This window comes from Panthera leo, chromosome B2 (assembly GCF_018350215.1).
Source record: "Panthera leo isolate Ple1 chromosome B2, P.leo_Ple1_pat1.1, whole genome shotgun sequence".
In the NCBI taxonomy this organism is placed as follows: domain Eukaryota; kingdom Metazoa; phylum Chordata; class Mammalia; order Carnivora; family Felidae; genus Panthera; species Panthera leo.
The window spans coordinates 34,565,337-34,580,769 of NC_056683.1; the positions used below are offsets into that span (position 1 = coordinate 34,565,337).

Here is a 15,433-nt window from a genome sequence, read left to right on the forward strand (position 1 = left end):
CCGGGGCCCCTGCACGGGCCGGGAGGGGGCACGGCGGTGGCCGCGGAGGCTAGCGCGGGAGGAGGCCGCGCTCCGCTCCCAGGGCCGCGCCGACCTGCTCGACGGCCGGCCCGCCCGCGCCCAGGGGCCCCGAACGGTGGGGCCGGGCCGGCGGCTGAGGTAATGGGGGTGGCAGAGGGGCCGAACGGAGCGGGGGCGGGGGCAGCGGGGCCTACGGGGACCAGGGACTGCGCGCCGGGGTGGGGGGGGCAAGGAGAGGGAAGCAGGGGGCTTCCCGAGCGGGGCGGGGGCGGCGCGAAAGCGCTCTCCAGGAGCGAGGGCGGCGGCGGGGAAGGAGAAGGCGGGTGAGGGGGGAGCTGAAAAGCGAGGACCCCCTCCCGTAGCCGCCATCTTGTTTCCCTCCCCCCCGGCCCTGGCTGGCGAGCCGCCGAGCCCCGCCCCCGCCATGCTCTCCAATTGGTCAGGCCGGAAGAAGGTTCCGCCCCCCGAGCGGCCCTTGGCCCCCTGGTTTCTGCTGACCGGCAGGTGAGGCGACCAATGGGCGCTCGCCTTTCTGCCCCGCTGGTTCGCTGGCGCTAGCTTTCTCTGTCTGAGGGTCGGACTGCGCGTCAGTCTGTCTCTGGCGCGCTCGCCCCCCTCCCCTTGGGGGAGGAGATGTTATTTCCCTCCTTTCTCCTCGGAAGGGTCAAGATTTTTCTGGAAGAGGTGCCCCTTTAAAGGGGCAGGAGCCTTGGCTGGGGTTCTCCCTTGTCTCATGAGTATCTCGTGGGGGTATAGGGGGTAGGGTCTAATTGCAGAAACTCCTCGTTCTTCGGGGACCTGGGTGGGGTGGGCAAGTGGGGCTTCGGGGGTGCTGAGGAGACCTCTGGGGGTGTTGGGGGGTATTTGGACGCGTGTCTGTGGGAAGGGCTGTGTGGGATGAGACGCTCCCGCCAAAAAACTGGACTGTAAGCTCCTTGCGGGCGAAACTCCTTTTCCTCAGCAGCCGCCCTTCCCTCTCCAGAATTTGCCCCCCGGTGCCTGGAGGCTTGGGGAGGACCCAAGAGGTTTTCCTTAGATTCTTGCTGCTTGGGTGAGGACTAACCCACGCTGCCAAGGAGGTGGTAGCTGGTAGGGAGGAAGAACATACAGCGCTTTAACAAAGGAGGGTCCACACCCTCCAAACTCTTTCAGGATTTCAGGTTAGTACCGAGGTAGGGTTTCACACTCCTGCGAGGTTCTCCCTGCCCGCGAAGGCGTGGGGGCAGTGAGGCAGGTCTGTTGGCCTGGGCTGCCCCCAGGGACTTGGCATTTGCCAGGCATGTAGTGGCCAAGGGTCTCTGGAACCTGGACAGAATTGCCGTGATGATTCTGTTGCCTTTTGTTCCCAATGGGTCGTGTGCCTGCCCGCCACTGTTCCTCAGCCAAGTCGGTGTTTGTTTGTGTGTTTCAGTCACACTTGGGGATTGGAAGGCCTTTTAAACAAGGGTGGTGATAATTCTCTGTTGACCAAGAGCAACGCTTAAGAGGTAGAGCTTTTCATTTTACTGGTGGAGCGTGGAGGCACAGAGAGATTAAGTGACTTTCTCCAGGTCACGCAGGACCAAGGTTGGAACCTAGATCGCCCCAGAGCCTCTTTTTGAACCAGACCACGGCATCTCTGTGGTGGTCTTACTTCCCAGGGAGATGAATTCAACCCGTCGGGAGACCTGGGTTTGAACTGTAGCTTTATCGCTCACTACCTCTGGGTTGAGTGACATCTTGTTGAGCTTCTGTTTCTTCATCTGTAAAATGGAGACGATAATATCTATCCTACCTCCCAAGCTAGTTGAGAGAAATAATTAAAAGTAAAAGGGATTGGGGTGCCTGGCTGGCTCAGTTGGTGGAGCATGTGACTCTTGATCACAGAGTCGTAAGTTCGAGCCCCATGTTGAGGGTAGAAATTACTTTAAAAATTAGAAAAAAAAGGGGGGGGAAAGGATTTGTAGTTTGCAAAAGTGTGCTAAATTATCATCATCATCTTTGCTTTTATAGATAAAGGTGGTAGATCCTGCAACCAAGGTGACAGACTCTTTTTCTCTTTGAAATCCTCTCACTGTTGTTTCCTTTCCAAGTCTCTGCCCACACTTGGAGCCCCGTATCTCCAAATGTCTTTCCCAGTAGTGATGGCCTCAGTAACTGCTGCCGTAGCTCCTTATGAGCTTGTCATGATTCCCTTTATCCAGAGCATGATATGGGAAACTTAAGGGCTTTCTCCTTGTTGCACAGGGGCAAACTAAATGTAAGGATTTGGGGAGAGAGGGACTTCTGAGGTAAGAGAATGCATTGAGAGTTTACCTCAGACATCGCCCCAATCATCTTGGCTTTGGGTCCAATGAGGGTCTCAGATAGGCCACTTAAAACTTCAGTGTCACTTGTGGACTACTCCCAGAGCTTCCAGTGTTTCCGCTTAGAAATGTATTAGCCAGTGCATCCTCAAAGCTGCCTTTTCCAGAGACAGCCCTTTATACTGTAGTTTGAAGTCTTTAGACTGTACATAGTAGACATTTCAGGTGCCTTCACCTCTTCACTCCTGGGTGTGGTTAGGGGATAGGGCTTCTGATCATTGTAAGATGGGTTGGGAGAGGGCTTTAGACCTGTGAGCGTTTGATCCTCTGGTGGGGCCACTGTTCATGTACACAGCTTAAAAGTGGATGCTCTTTTCGTTTTCTTCTTTTCTGAACCCTTAACCACCCCATCCTTTTCCATAGGTAGGTATCCCACAGCCTTATGTAGGACATCATTAGAATTTTAGATCTCTCCCTGTGTTGTTTTGTAATGATCTGTAATGATCATTTGTAATGATTTGCTTTTCTTTTTTTAAAGTTTTTTTTTTAACATTTATTTATTTTTGAGAGACAGACAAATCATGAGTGGGAGAGGGGCAGAGAGAGAGAGGGAGACACAGAATTCGAAGCAGGCTCTGGGCTCTGAGCTGTCAGCACAGAGCCTGACACGGGGCTCGAACCCACGAACCGTGAGATCATGACCTGAGCCGAAGTCGGATGCGTAACCAGCTGAGCCACCCAGGCGCCCCAAGATCTGTTTACTTTTCTGTCCTTTCAATTAGATGGAGCACCTAGAGGCAGGGACCATGCAGGTTTGATTTCTCCTTTCATTCAACTAATATTTATTGAGTGCTTATTAAGGAGCCAGGTATCATTCCAGGTGCTGGGAATACAGCGGTGAACAAAATAGACAAAAATCTTCCCCTCATGGAGCTTGCATTCTAATGGAAGGAAGCAAACATTTATGATAAATAGGCATATTACATAGCATGATAAAAAATGGTGAGTGTCATAGTGAAAAATAAAGCAAAATGAAAGATTGCTGATGGGGGAAGGAGATTTGCAGTTTAAGACAGAATGGTCAGAGAGGGTCTCATTGAGAAGCAGTGTTTGTGAAAAAAGTTGAAGCAAAGGAGCAAGCTGTGTGGATGATGTCTGAGGGGCAGGATGTTCAGGCAGAGGGAACAGAGAGTCTTCGTGGTGGCCATTCGATCAGATGGAAGGGTGAATGAGTGCATGCCTGAACATTCAACTCAGTTTCCTGGTTTCTCCTTAGGCCTGTCCCCTTGGTTCCCAGGTGCCATGAGGAAGCCGCGCCGGAAGTCGCGGCAGAATGCCGAGGGTCGGCGCTCCCCATCTCCCTACAGTCTGAAGTGCTCACCTACTCGGGAGACCCTGACCTATGCTCAGGCCCAAAGGATTGTCGAGGTGGACATCGATGGACGCCTGCATCGAATCAGCATCTATGATCCACTCAAGATCATCACAGAGGATGAGCTGACTGCCCAGGATATCACCGAATGCAATAGTAACAAGGAGAACAGTGAGCAGCCTCAGTTTCCTGGCAAGTCCAAAAAACCCTCCTCCAAGGGCAAGAAGAAGGAGTCCTGTTCCAAGCATGCATCCGGCACCTCCTTCCACCTCCCGCAACCCAGCTTTCGCATGGTGGACTCAGGCAGCCAGCCAGAAGCACCCCCACTGCCTGCTGCCTACTACCGCTACATCGAGAAGCCACCTGAAGACCTGGATGCGGAGGTAGAATACGACATGGATGAGGAGGACCTTGCCTGGCTGGACATGGTGAATGAGAAGCGGCGAGTAGATGGGCACAGTTTGGTGTCAGCAGACACTTTTGAGTTGCTGGTAGACCGGCTTGAGAAGGAGTCATACTTGGAGAGTCGCAGCAGTGGGGCCCAGCAGTCACTCATTGATGAAGACGCCTTTTGCTGTGTGTGCCTGGATGACGAATGCCACAACAGCAATGTCATTCTCTTCTGTGATATCTGCAACCTGGCTGTACACCAGGAGTGCTACGGTGTCCCCTACATCCCTGAGGGCCAGTGGCTATGCCGCTGCTGCCTACAGTCTCCCTCCCGACCTGTGGACTGCGTCCTCTGCCCCAATAAGGGCGGCGCCTTCAAACAGACCAGTGATGGGCACTGGGCCCACGTGGTGTGTGCCATCTGGATCCCTGAAGTCTGCTTCGCTAACACCGTGTTCCTGGAGCCCATTGAGGGCATTGACAACATCCCACCTGCCCGCTGGAAACTAACCTGTTATATCTGCAAGCAGAAGGGGCTGGGTGCAGCCATCCAGTGCCATAAGGTGAACTGCTACACAGCCTTCCATGTGACATGTGCACAGCGGGCTGGGCTCTTCATGAAGATTGAGCCCATGCGTGAGACCAGCCTCAATGGCACCATCTTCACAGTACGCAAGACCGCCTACTGTGAGGCCCACTCGCCGCCAGGTGCTGCCACTGCTAGGAGGAAGGGTGACTCCCCTGGAAGCCTCAGTGAGGCTGGGGATGAGGAAGGCCTGAAGGAGGGCTGTGGAGAGGAGGAAGAGAAGGAAGAGGTAGAAGAAGAGGAGGAAGATGAAGGCCAAGGCGGGGTAGGTGGCCCCCTCAAGGGAGTGCCCAAGAAGAACAAGATGACTTTGAAGCAGAAAATCAAGAAGGAGCCAGAGGAAATGGGCCGAGATACACCCTCCACTGTCCCCATGGTCACTGTCCCACAGATCCCCTCATATAGGTAAGCTTGGTCAGGAGGTCTCCACATGGACCGATGGTTTCTGGTTGGGCTGGTGCTGGCCCTGAGCCAGGACCTCCTTCCCCAAGCATGGTTGGTGAACATTTGTTCTCTTCTGTGCCCTCAAATTTAGACTTCTCCTTTGGTCCCTGGTCTGGTTTGTGGTTTTGATTGTGCCCTGACAGCAGTGTGTTTCCTTGGCTTCAAGGTGAGACAAAATTAAGTTGCTTAGAAACCCAGGTGAAGGATGTCTAAGGCAGCATTTTTCAACAGGTGCACAAGTGGCATTTTGGATGGGATGATTGTTTATCATTAGGACTGTCGCATACATTTCTTGATGTTTAGCATCCCTGATCTGTAAGTGCCATTTGTATCCACTCCCTCATTGCCTGGTCTTTGTGACAATCTCCTATGTTTCCAAAAACCCCTGGGGGGATAGAACTGAGAACCACTGTTTTAAGGGGTCAGTATGGGTGCCTGCTATCTAGAAGGCTCTATTCTGAGAATGATGGAGACTTTTTGTGAAGGGGTGGGTGGTGGTGTGGGGAGGATATGCTATTTCTCTTCTTGAGAAGCTTTAGATTTAGGGGGAAAAGGATCACTCAGCTCAACTGTATGTCTAAGCCACCTTGGCCCCTAGTGAGTCTGTAGAGACATCATTGTATCTATTTTAAACCATTAGAGAAGTAGCTGTTAGAGGGCAGAAAAGCCAGAGACAGGAAAGATTTTTCATTGGAAGGTCATCTCAAGGGTGATATTCTTTGCAAAGTATACAGTGTTAGAGTAGGAAGGAATCTTGAAGATTACTTAATCTAATGTAGTCCTTGCACCTTCTCCCACACCCCCAGATGAAGAAACTGCGGCAACAGGAGGTAAAGTTGTTCACTCCTTTATTCATTCAACGAGATGTTTATTGAGCACTTACTATATGCCAAGTCCTGTTCAAAGGGCTGGAACCAGGTGGAAAGCAACAGAACCTGACCACGAGCTGGAACTCATGATGCCTCCAGGCTCTGTTCCTGCTGTTTGTCTCTCTTGTTGAAAAGGATAGGGAGAAAAGAGTGCTAGAGGGTAGTGGGGAATGAGTTGTGTAAGGAACGGGCAAACAGACTTGTCAGTCTGGGAAGGAGACATAAGAGCGGAGCAGAGCAGGAGGGAGAGGCTCTTGTGAGCCATGACTGGAGTTAGAATTCAGTCAACTGGAAATGCCTTCTAGTCACAGAGCTGTTGTAGGCTACCCTCTTCCCTGATGTTGACTGGAGTTCACGCTTAGTAACATCTGTAGGGTGGCTGTGCCCTGGGACTAGACTTTTTGGTTGTCATATCTGCTCTTATAGATGTGTCTTGCAGAGGCCTTAGCATGCTGGCTAAGAAACCAGACAGACCTGCTTTTGAATCTTGCTCCTGTCACTAACTACCCATGTGAACTTTGGCAAGTTATTTCTTCAGGTCTTATTTATTTGTTAATGAACCTGATAGAGTTGTTGTGAGAAATAAATGAGATAATATAAGTAAAGCACTTAGCACAGTGCCTGGTAAATAGTAAGTGCTCAATAAATGGTGGCTGCTGCTGCTGCTGCTATTTTATTATTATTCTTTTTTCTACCTGCACAAATGCTGTTGGGACCCTCCATAGCCAAGAGGTTGTAGAGGGAGGGGGCTGCCTGCATCTGGGCAGGTGTGCTTGGCATGGGCATTGGTGGGGAATCTGTTCTTTGGGGAAAGGCCTAGGTCTTGGTTTTTTAAGCTTGGCTTTGGGACAGGAATGTCTGACCTTGGATAGGCACAAGGCCTAGGTGATCAATGTCCAGCCCAACATGCCCACCCTTGTTAGGTTTTACTTTCTTGTTTAGCCACACTTAACCTTCCTTTCAGTGCAGCGAGATGAGGAAGTGGGGGAAACATAGCAGGGGCACTGAGGCCTTGCTTACTGTGTGAATAACCAATTTTAGGACACAGGATGGTGTAGCAGAGGGATCATTGATTCAAATCCCATCCAGGGCCACCATTGTTTATTTATTTTTTATTTATTTATTTATTTTTAATGTTTGTTTATTTTTGAGAGACTGAGCGTGAGTGGAGGAGGGGCAGAAAGAGAAGGAGACACAGAATCTTAAGCAGGCTCCAGGCTGTCAGCACAGAGCCCAATGCGGGGCTTGAGCCCACAAATTGCAAGATCATGACCTGAGCCAGAGTCAGACCCTTAACCGCCTGAGCCACCCAGGCGCACTGCGCCACCATATTTTTAACTGCATTAGTGACTTTGATAGTTTATTCAGCCTCTCTTCCTAAGCTGCCTTTCCATCTTTTGTTACCATGAGAATAATGTTACCCACTTCGCAACAGGGCTGTTAACATAAAGATTATAGGTTTATTAATTCCTTTCCCTTTCACTTACCCCTCCATCGTCCCCACGTATTATTGGCTTAAATCCTTACTTTAAGATTTCTCTATTGGGTTAGTTTAGCCAGCTAAGTTTTCAGATTCTCCATCCTCTTATCCAGTTTTTTTTTTTTTTCATTTGGTTCAAAATTAGACATTTTTAGGCTGCTGAGATCTTTAATTAAAAACCAGGGGTCAGACAACTCCAAGGTGTTGCATTTGAGCTCAGAAAGCAGTAGCCTGGTGTAGTTCTACTAGTTTTCCTTCCAGCTTGGCTATTGACTAGTCCCTGGTCTGGGGAGACCCTCAGCCACAGGGTGGCTGGAAATAGTGACCACATTGCCTATAGCTTACTCGAGTTCCTGCCTTCTTTTGCTGCTTTTATCAAGAGAAGTGTAGGGGTATGGGGCACAGGCCTGTTTCTTAGGATTGTAGGAAACAAGGTTCCTGGGAGAGGGTTCTTTTGGAGAATCAGGACTGCAAGGTAGGAAGTAGAAAATCAGGCGATATATCTCACGCTGAATCTGAGCTGCTTAACTTTGCTGTCTTTTTTAAGCCTTTCTCTGAGGTTAGGCATTTGACCACTTTATCCTATATTTTTTTATATATAAGGTTCAGAAATGAACCAGGGTCTGAATAGGAAGCTATAATCAGGGCTGCCCACTGACCTTGTCTTTCACTTCCCTGTGCCTCCACTCAAGGTTGAACAAGATCTGTAGTGGTCTCTCCTTTCAGAGGAAAAACCAATTCATACAGCGGCTTCACAACTACTGGCTATTGAAGCGGCAGGCACGGAACGGTGTCCCCCTCATCCGGCGCCTGCATTCCCACCTGCAGTCCCAAAGAAACGCCGAGCAGGTAGGTGAAGTGATTGAAGATGATGGAGGAGGTGGAGGGTGAAGGAGAAGAAATGATGGTTGGGGTAACCCCTCCCTGAGCCCTCTGCAGAGCCTTTACCTGTAGGCGGTCACCCCTCCAGGAGGCATAGCCTAGGAATGACCTCCAACACTGTAGAGTCTTTGGGACCAGACAGCAGCTCCTTCTGGATGGGAGAGGCTTGACTTTGAAGCATATTCTAGGGGAGAATGGAGAATAAGCCCAACTTTCCATTATGTGGGGAAAACCTTGCAGACATGGCAGAAAGGAAGGAATGGGCTGAATGAGAGCCAGGTGGCCATGTTGCATGAATTAGGACAAGGAGCACTTTCCTTAACACACTATACTGACATCTGCCAAAAATGTTTCATAGAAAACACACAAATGTGCCATCTCAGTTGTAGCACACAGCCTGGCCAATTGTGGCATTTTAGCCACGGAGTTGCTGCATGTTTACTGTTTTCTGAGATGGTGGAAGCCTCGTGAGAGACTCTTTTTTTTTTTTTTTTTTTTTTTTTTTTACTATTTACTTCTTTTTCCCTCTTCACTTGCTCCATTACTTCTGCCTTTAAATATTTCCACACCACTACCCCAGAGATGAAGCAATCTTTTACGTGACTCTGGTGCCCTCTGGGTTCTATCTGATTTCACTTTTGCCTTTTGTAACTAAAATCCTGAAGTGCAAGTCTGTATCTCGTCCTTCCTTGAAATGGTCCGCCGGCTCCCCTGTAGCTTCTCCTAGAACATCAGCCACCTCCTCCCAGCCTAGCAAGCCTTACCTCAGATTCTCATTGCATTGTCCATTGGGCTACATTTGTCACCATGGATCACCTTGTCTTAGAGCTTCTCTGTCACACCCTTTTGCTCCTCCTCCACCCTTTGACTGCAATATTAACATTCCCAGGGACTGTGCTGCCTCCCCATTGGCTTGGAGAGCTGTACACTCTCATAGTTGTAAATAAGTGTGGCAGGTTTCTTTTCTTGTCCTCATCCCTTTTTTCTGCCCTCAGTCCTGGGGCAGAGAAACTATAGATGTTCTTGTAGATGTTGTTTCCTAGAATTCATATATTGGAAACTGAATTCATTATTCTTCTCTTCATAAATGTATTTCCCTAATATTGACATGGAACCTTCTTTCTCCTGACCTCAGACATTTCCCCACCTTAGAGTTACTTTTGATTCTTCCCTCCATAACAAGCCACAGTTAATCATCCCTTATGCTACTTCGGAGGAGTTTATCAGTATATGATCCTTTGTCTCTGTTCTACAGCTCCCCTGCTCACCCATGCCCCCTTAATTTCAGCAGTAGCTTTCTAGTTGGTCTCCCACCTCTGATTCTTTCTTTGCTCTACTACTGATACGGTCTCATTCACATACCATTTTCCATCTTGTCACTTCCATTTCCAGAATATATTCCCCCTCTCCAGGCAGGCCACATCCAGGATCCTTTGCATGGAGTTTGAGCCTTCTTATCAGCTGAATCCTGGATCTTGCTTAACTTTTATGGTTATCCAGCTTTTCTGCTCTGGCCAGGCCATTTTTTTTCACCAGGCAAAAAATCACTAATTCTGCTTCTTCCAACACTTCTTCTGTGTGGTCCCTTTGGTTCCTTACTGCTTTGTTCATCCGTGTCCATCACTACCGTAAACCCCTAGTGAGAGTGCTTTCACCGGAAGCCTTCCCAGACCTAACTCCAACCCACTCAGATCCTTTCTATTTTACATTCTCTTAACATTTTGTATTCAGTTTATCTGTTGAGTTTTTATTATTTGTCTTTATGCTACTGTGCCCTTATGTGTCAAACCCTAGGCCTCTGCCTTCCCCCAACTATACTGTAACCTCTTTTAGGGCAGGAATCATCTTTTTTGGTGCTGGTGGTATTTTAAAATATGGTCAAGTCAGTTAGTACAGGCTGGTAGTAAGAACTTCACTTTGTTTTCTAGCCAAGTCGAAGCTGTAGGGTGAAATTCTTTCCACCTTGAGGTGTCTATTAGTTTTCCTTCTGAAATTCTTTCTATCCCTGAGAGGCACAGCTGCCCCCTGGTGTCCTCAGGGGTAGAGGAAGCAGTCACAGATCTCACTCCAGCAGTGGTTATTGTGGGGCAATGCAAGAAACATTGCTGCAAGGCTGGGGGAGCAGAGGAAGAAGGCATGGGTAGAGAGGGAGGGGTGGAAGGGCTCTCAGGAGTGTGGGTCAGCAAGGGTCAAGGGCTGTCACCTGCCGAGGCCCTGTGAGACTTGAACAGGGAGGGCACTCTGGGTAAAAGGGAGGCCCCCAGCTCCTTCTTCCTTTCCTGTCCTTCTTGCAGAGAGAGCAGGATGAGAAGACCAGTGCAGTGAAGGAAGAGCTGAAATACTGGCAGAAGCTCCGGCATGACTTGGAGCGGGCACGGCTGCTGATTGAGCTGATTCGGAAAAGAGAGAAGCTCAAGCGAGAACAGGTGAGGAAGAGCCCCCAGCTCCAGGGTTCTTGTTCAGAATCTTTTTCTCCCGCTCTCAGCGTGGCATCAGGAGAGCCAGGAGCCTCTGCCTGGTGTCACCTCTCTCGCCTTCCTGCCCTCCAAAGCCTGCCTACTCTGTATTGGTATGGTGCTGCACATGGCTTCTAACTATGGGGATTCAGCTTCTGGTGGCCTCAAGCATAAGCTATTATCATATGCTTGAGCCCATCCCTGGAGTTTCTGACCTAAAAAATCTCAGGAGTCTGGCCTTGAGTATTTTGAAAAGCTTCTCAGCCCATTCTGATGGGCATTGCGGCTGGCCTGAGAGCTTCTGAGAGTTTTCACTTGGCCCTTACGGTCTTGAATCATTCAGATATTCCAACCTCGGGCACCTGGGTGGCTCAGTCGGTTAAGCATCTGACTTCAGCTCAGGTCATAATCTCACGGTTCATGGGTTCGAGCCCCACGTCGGGCTCTGTGCTGACAACTCAGAGTATGGAACCTGCTTCAGATTCTGTATCTCCCATCTGTCTCTGCCCCTCCCCCACTTATGTGCACACACTCTGTCTCTCTCCCTCTCTCCCTCTCTCCCTCCCCCTCCCCAAAATAAATAAACATTAAAAAAAATTGAAAACAAATTGCCAGCTTTGACTCAAGGAGATTCTAAGCCTCTAAGCATGGGCAACGTTGAGGTAGTAGTGTAACAGAGGGGTTAGGAATATGAACTGTGGCACCAGACTACCTGGTTTTATATCTGGTTCTGTCATTCAGTGCTTATGTGACATTGGGTAAATTGCTAAACTCTTTCTACCTCAGTTTCCTTGATTGTAAAATGGGGGTAATAATAGAACCTACACCAGAAGGTTGTGAAAATTAGATGACTTACTATATATAAAGAGCTTAGAACAGTGCCTGGCATGCAGTGGGAGCTATAGAAGTGTCAGCTGTCAGCATCACCATCATCGATAGTCTGTCTCCCTGAAGTGTCTACTGCAGCACTCTGCACAGGGCAGAGAGTAAATACTATTAATTGAATCAGTGACAAGCCAAAACCATTCTCTCCAGTCTAGGAATAGCAGCTGTTCCTTGCATGCTTCAGAGGCCTGGGTTAAAGATGTTCCTTTCTCTCTTTCTCCAAATCCTACTTCACTATTCAGCCCCAGCACGAGCCCTTCTCTCTGTAGACCTGTAGTCTGAGTTTCCATCTGTGAGACTGGGCAGCTCTTGCCATACATAGTGTGTGTGGGTGGCACAGAGGACATCTCAGGACCTTCTCTGTGGATTCAGACTGTGCCATCCCAGTCTTGGTCGCACAGCTGAGCTTTTCTTCTTGCCTCTGGTTCAGAGAGATAAAAGGGGAAAGGAAGCAGTCAGGCCCATTTTGATGTCACTAAGAAGAAGAAACATTTCATAATCTAATCTGTGGCTTCCCAACCTTTTAGCATTAGGGCATACATAGCAAATAACATTTGTGCAATGTACTTCTGTCACTGTACATATGTGAGGCTTCTAGCTGCCTGAGGAGGTGAGCCTAGAGGCCTTAGTTATCCCAAGATGGCCTCAAGGCCAATGGGATCAATAGCTTAGCATACTAAGTGGGAATGCTGGCCCGAGTCACATTTTAAATCATCAGTGTGTTCTTTGGACTAAGACAAAGCTAGGTTCAAGTCCTATCTCATTGGGTTAGTGACTCCTCATTATACTTCCAAATCTCAGATTCCAGATTTGTAAAATGAAGATAATAATTTCTCCCTCAGGATTATTGTGATGATTAATCAAAGTAACATAAGTAGAGAAGCAGTGTGGCATAGTAGTCAAGAGCACACACTGTGGAATCAGGCTATCGGAGACTAAATCCCTATTCTGCTCATTACTGGCTATGTGGCCTTGGGCTGGTCAGTCTCTCTGTGCCTCAGTTTTCTCCATGTAAAACACCTCATCTGTACCTACCTGATATAGTTGTTAATGTTCCATAAAATGGTTAGAATGTTACTTGGCATTTAGGAAGGACTATGAAAGTGTTAACTAACTATGAAAGTTTTGGTACGGTGCTCGATATGTAGGGAACATTCACACAGCAGTAGCTGTTGGTCATTATTTCTAGGCTGAAAGTTGGGTGATCTCTCCTCATATACCGGTCAGCTTAATATCCTGTGAAAATTTGTTGTACATGATTGGTAAAAGTAATCAAGAAAAAGTTTGGTGCCTCTTCGCAGAGGGTGTCCTGATCTCTTTCCACCTTCTGCACAGGTCAAAGTCCAGCAGGCCGCGATGGAGCTGGAGCTTATGCCATTCAATGTTCTGCTGAGAACCACACTGGACTTGCTGCAGGAGAAGGATCCGGCACACATCTTTGCCGAACCTGTCAACCTGAGTGAGGCAAGTTCCCCCACCACTTCCTGAGCAGTGAGCCCCTCCTGGACTGGAAACAGGGTCTGAGTAGGCCAGGAAGGGGTCAGGCCACAGGGTGTATGACACCTGGGGGTTTCTGGCAAAGCTAGTAGACTTGACCATGGTGAGGAGTTAGCAGGCCAGGGTGGGCCAGGGCCCTGGGGCTCTGACTGTGCAGCGTGCCAAACCAGAAAATGGGGAGGCAAGAGTGCTGGTGAAGGGTGCACCTGTTTGGCTAGTAAATGGTTGTTGTAATTGTACAGGTTTTATATGTTTAGGTTCCAGATTACCTGGAATTCATATCCAAGCCAATGGATTTTTCTACCATGAGGCGGAAGCTGGAGTCCCACCTGTACCGCACCTTGGAGGAGTTTGAGGAGGACTTTAACCTTATAGTTACCAACTGCATGAAGTATAATGCTAAAGACACAATTTTCCACCGAGCAGCTGTCCGCCTGCGGGACCTGGGAGGGGCCATCCTGCGGCATGCCCGGCGGCAGGCAGAGAACATCGGCTATGACCCCGAGAGGGGCACCCACTTGCCTGAGTCACCCAAATTGGAGGACTTTTACCGCTTCTCCTGGGAAGACGGTGAGAAGCCTTGGATGGGTGGGGAGGAGAGGGACCAAGAGGAGGCACAGGGATGGAGCCCAGAGAGCCAGGGATCAGGGTGGGCCTTGGAGCTATTTAGGGTAGACACGAGGAGAGCTGAGGGTAGGCCCAGACTGGGATATTCCTGCTTGTGGCTTGCAGTAGTTCTAGGAGCTAAAGTTTAACGAATTCACTATTTCTTGAATGGTAGGAAAAGGAATCAGGTACTGGCTGTCTGTTTGAAAACTTAAATCCTTACCAGGGGTCTTCCTCTTCTGGATGCCCTCTATACAGCATCCAGAGCATGGGGCAGGGAGAGTGCAGTGCTAGTGTATGTCTGGCTCATTCAGAAGAGTGCAAGTAGAGGAACAGAAAAATGGAATTGCCTCTGAGCCCCACACCCTGCCTGCCCCTGCTCTCTGCTTCTCGATGGCAGTAGCCAGTCACTCAGGCCCAGGAGATTGCCAAGCTGCCTCGTGCCTGCTCCACAGAGCCTGTAATTATGACTGTGAACAGCTTCCTGCAGATGTTTCCCAGATTCTGACCTTGTCCCTGTGGCTGCCCTCCGGGCAACGGTGTTACCAGGGCCAGGGCCCCACAGTGACGCTGCTGGAAGCCACTGGCCCAGGCATTCCAGGAGAATATTTTGCATCCAAAGGATTCAGCCCCTTCCCCTTGCCCTGGGCTGGGCAGATCCTTCAGCCCTTCTGTCCTCCCTTCTCCCTGGCAGTGGACAACATCCTCATCCCAGAGAACCGGGCCCACTTGTCCCCGGAGGTGCAGCTGAAGGAGCTGCTGGAGAAATTGGACCTGGTGAGCGCCATGCGGTCCAGCGGGGCCCGGACCCGTCGTGTCCGCCTGCTGCGCAGGGAGATCAATGCCCTTCGGCAGAAGCTGGCACAGCCACCACCACCACAGCCACCATCACTGAACAAGACTGTGTCCAATGGGGAGCTGCCAGCAGGGCCCCAGGGGGATGCGGCTGTGCTGGAGCAGGCCCCACAGGAGGAGCCAGAAGATGATGGGGACAGAGGTGAGACAATCAGGGGCAGACAGGGGGTTGGAGGCCAAACTAAGGGAGTAAGGGTTAAGCTAAAATCTCAAGGATGGTGCAAGCATCCTTTCCTGAGTTTAGGTCAGACCCTTGTGGGCAAGCAAAAATCCTTGAAGAGGTCGTGCTTCCATGTATATCTAGGGATGATATTCAAAATATTTAATAATCAGTAGAGACCAAAATTCATCAGAGTAGATGTTGGCTGTTGCATTGGAGTTGGTTCTGGGGACCACTGATGGGGATATTTAGTTGCTAGATTGTGGACAGGTTTGGGGAGTTTTAGAGGCTGGGGCCCAGCAGCTCTGTACTAACTAATAAAGAAGTATTACAGTATTTTGTACCTGATAATGGCTATATTGCACATATCAGTTAAATATTTGCTTACCTACCATCATGTAGATAGGCTTTTTTAGAGCAGGTTAGGTTGTGGTGTGGGAGGACAGAAAAGGAAGAAAGACCCTAAAGATGGTCTGGCTTCTTGAACTACCTCATGGCTTTGACCCCAGCTGGCCAAGTCTACAGGCCCATCCTAAGCAGAAAGGTCAGATTGCAAGAGACATCTGGGGAAGTGATTCTCAGAGACCCAGCCTTAAAACTGAGCTGCTTTCCATCCTCCCCACTTCGTTGGGGACAGAATTGTCT

General features: G+C 49.5%; 1 protein-coding gene across 4 annotated transcripts in view; it reads left to right on the forward strand.

Moving 5' to 3' along the window:
* The first annotated feature begins 2 nt into the window (after positions 1-2).
* The window catches only part of BRPF3 (bromodomain and PHD finger containing 3), a 34,025-nt gene continuing 18,594 nt past the window's right edge, over positions 3-15,433 (forward strand). The window contains exons 1-7 of one of the 4 annotated variants that reach the window (XM_042938565.1): positions 3-159; positions 3,583-5,059; positions 8,140-8,296; positions 10,624-10,755; positions 13,006-13,134; positions 13,425-13,737; positions 14,468-14,770. In XM_042938565.1, the coding sequence (XP_042794499.1) occupies positions 3,609-5,059; positions 8,140-8,296; positions 10,624-10,755; positions 13,006-13,134; positions 13,425-13,737; positions 14,468-14,770 (2,485 nt within the window). In that variant the 5' untranslated portion in view covers positions 3-159; positions 3,583-3,608. Of the gene's footprint in view, positions 160-901; positions 1,182-3,582; positions 5,060-8,139; positions 8,297-10,623; positions 10,756-13,005; positions 13,135-13,424; positions 13,738-14,467; positions 14,771-15,433 lie in introns of those variants that run through there. The other 3 variants (XM_042938567.1, XM_042938566.1, XM_042938568.1) reach the window with 3 other exon arrangements.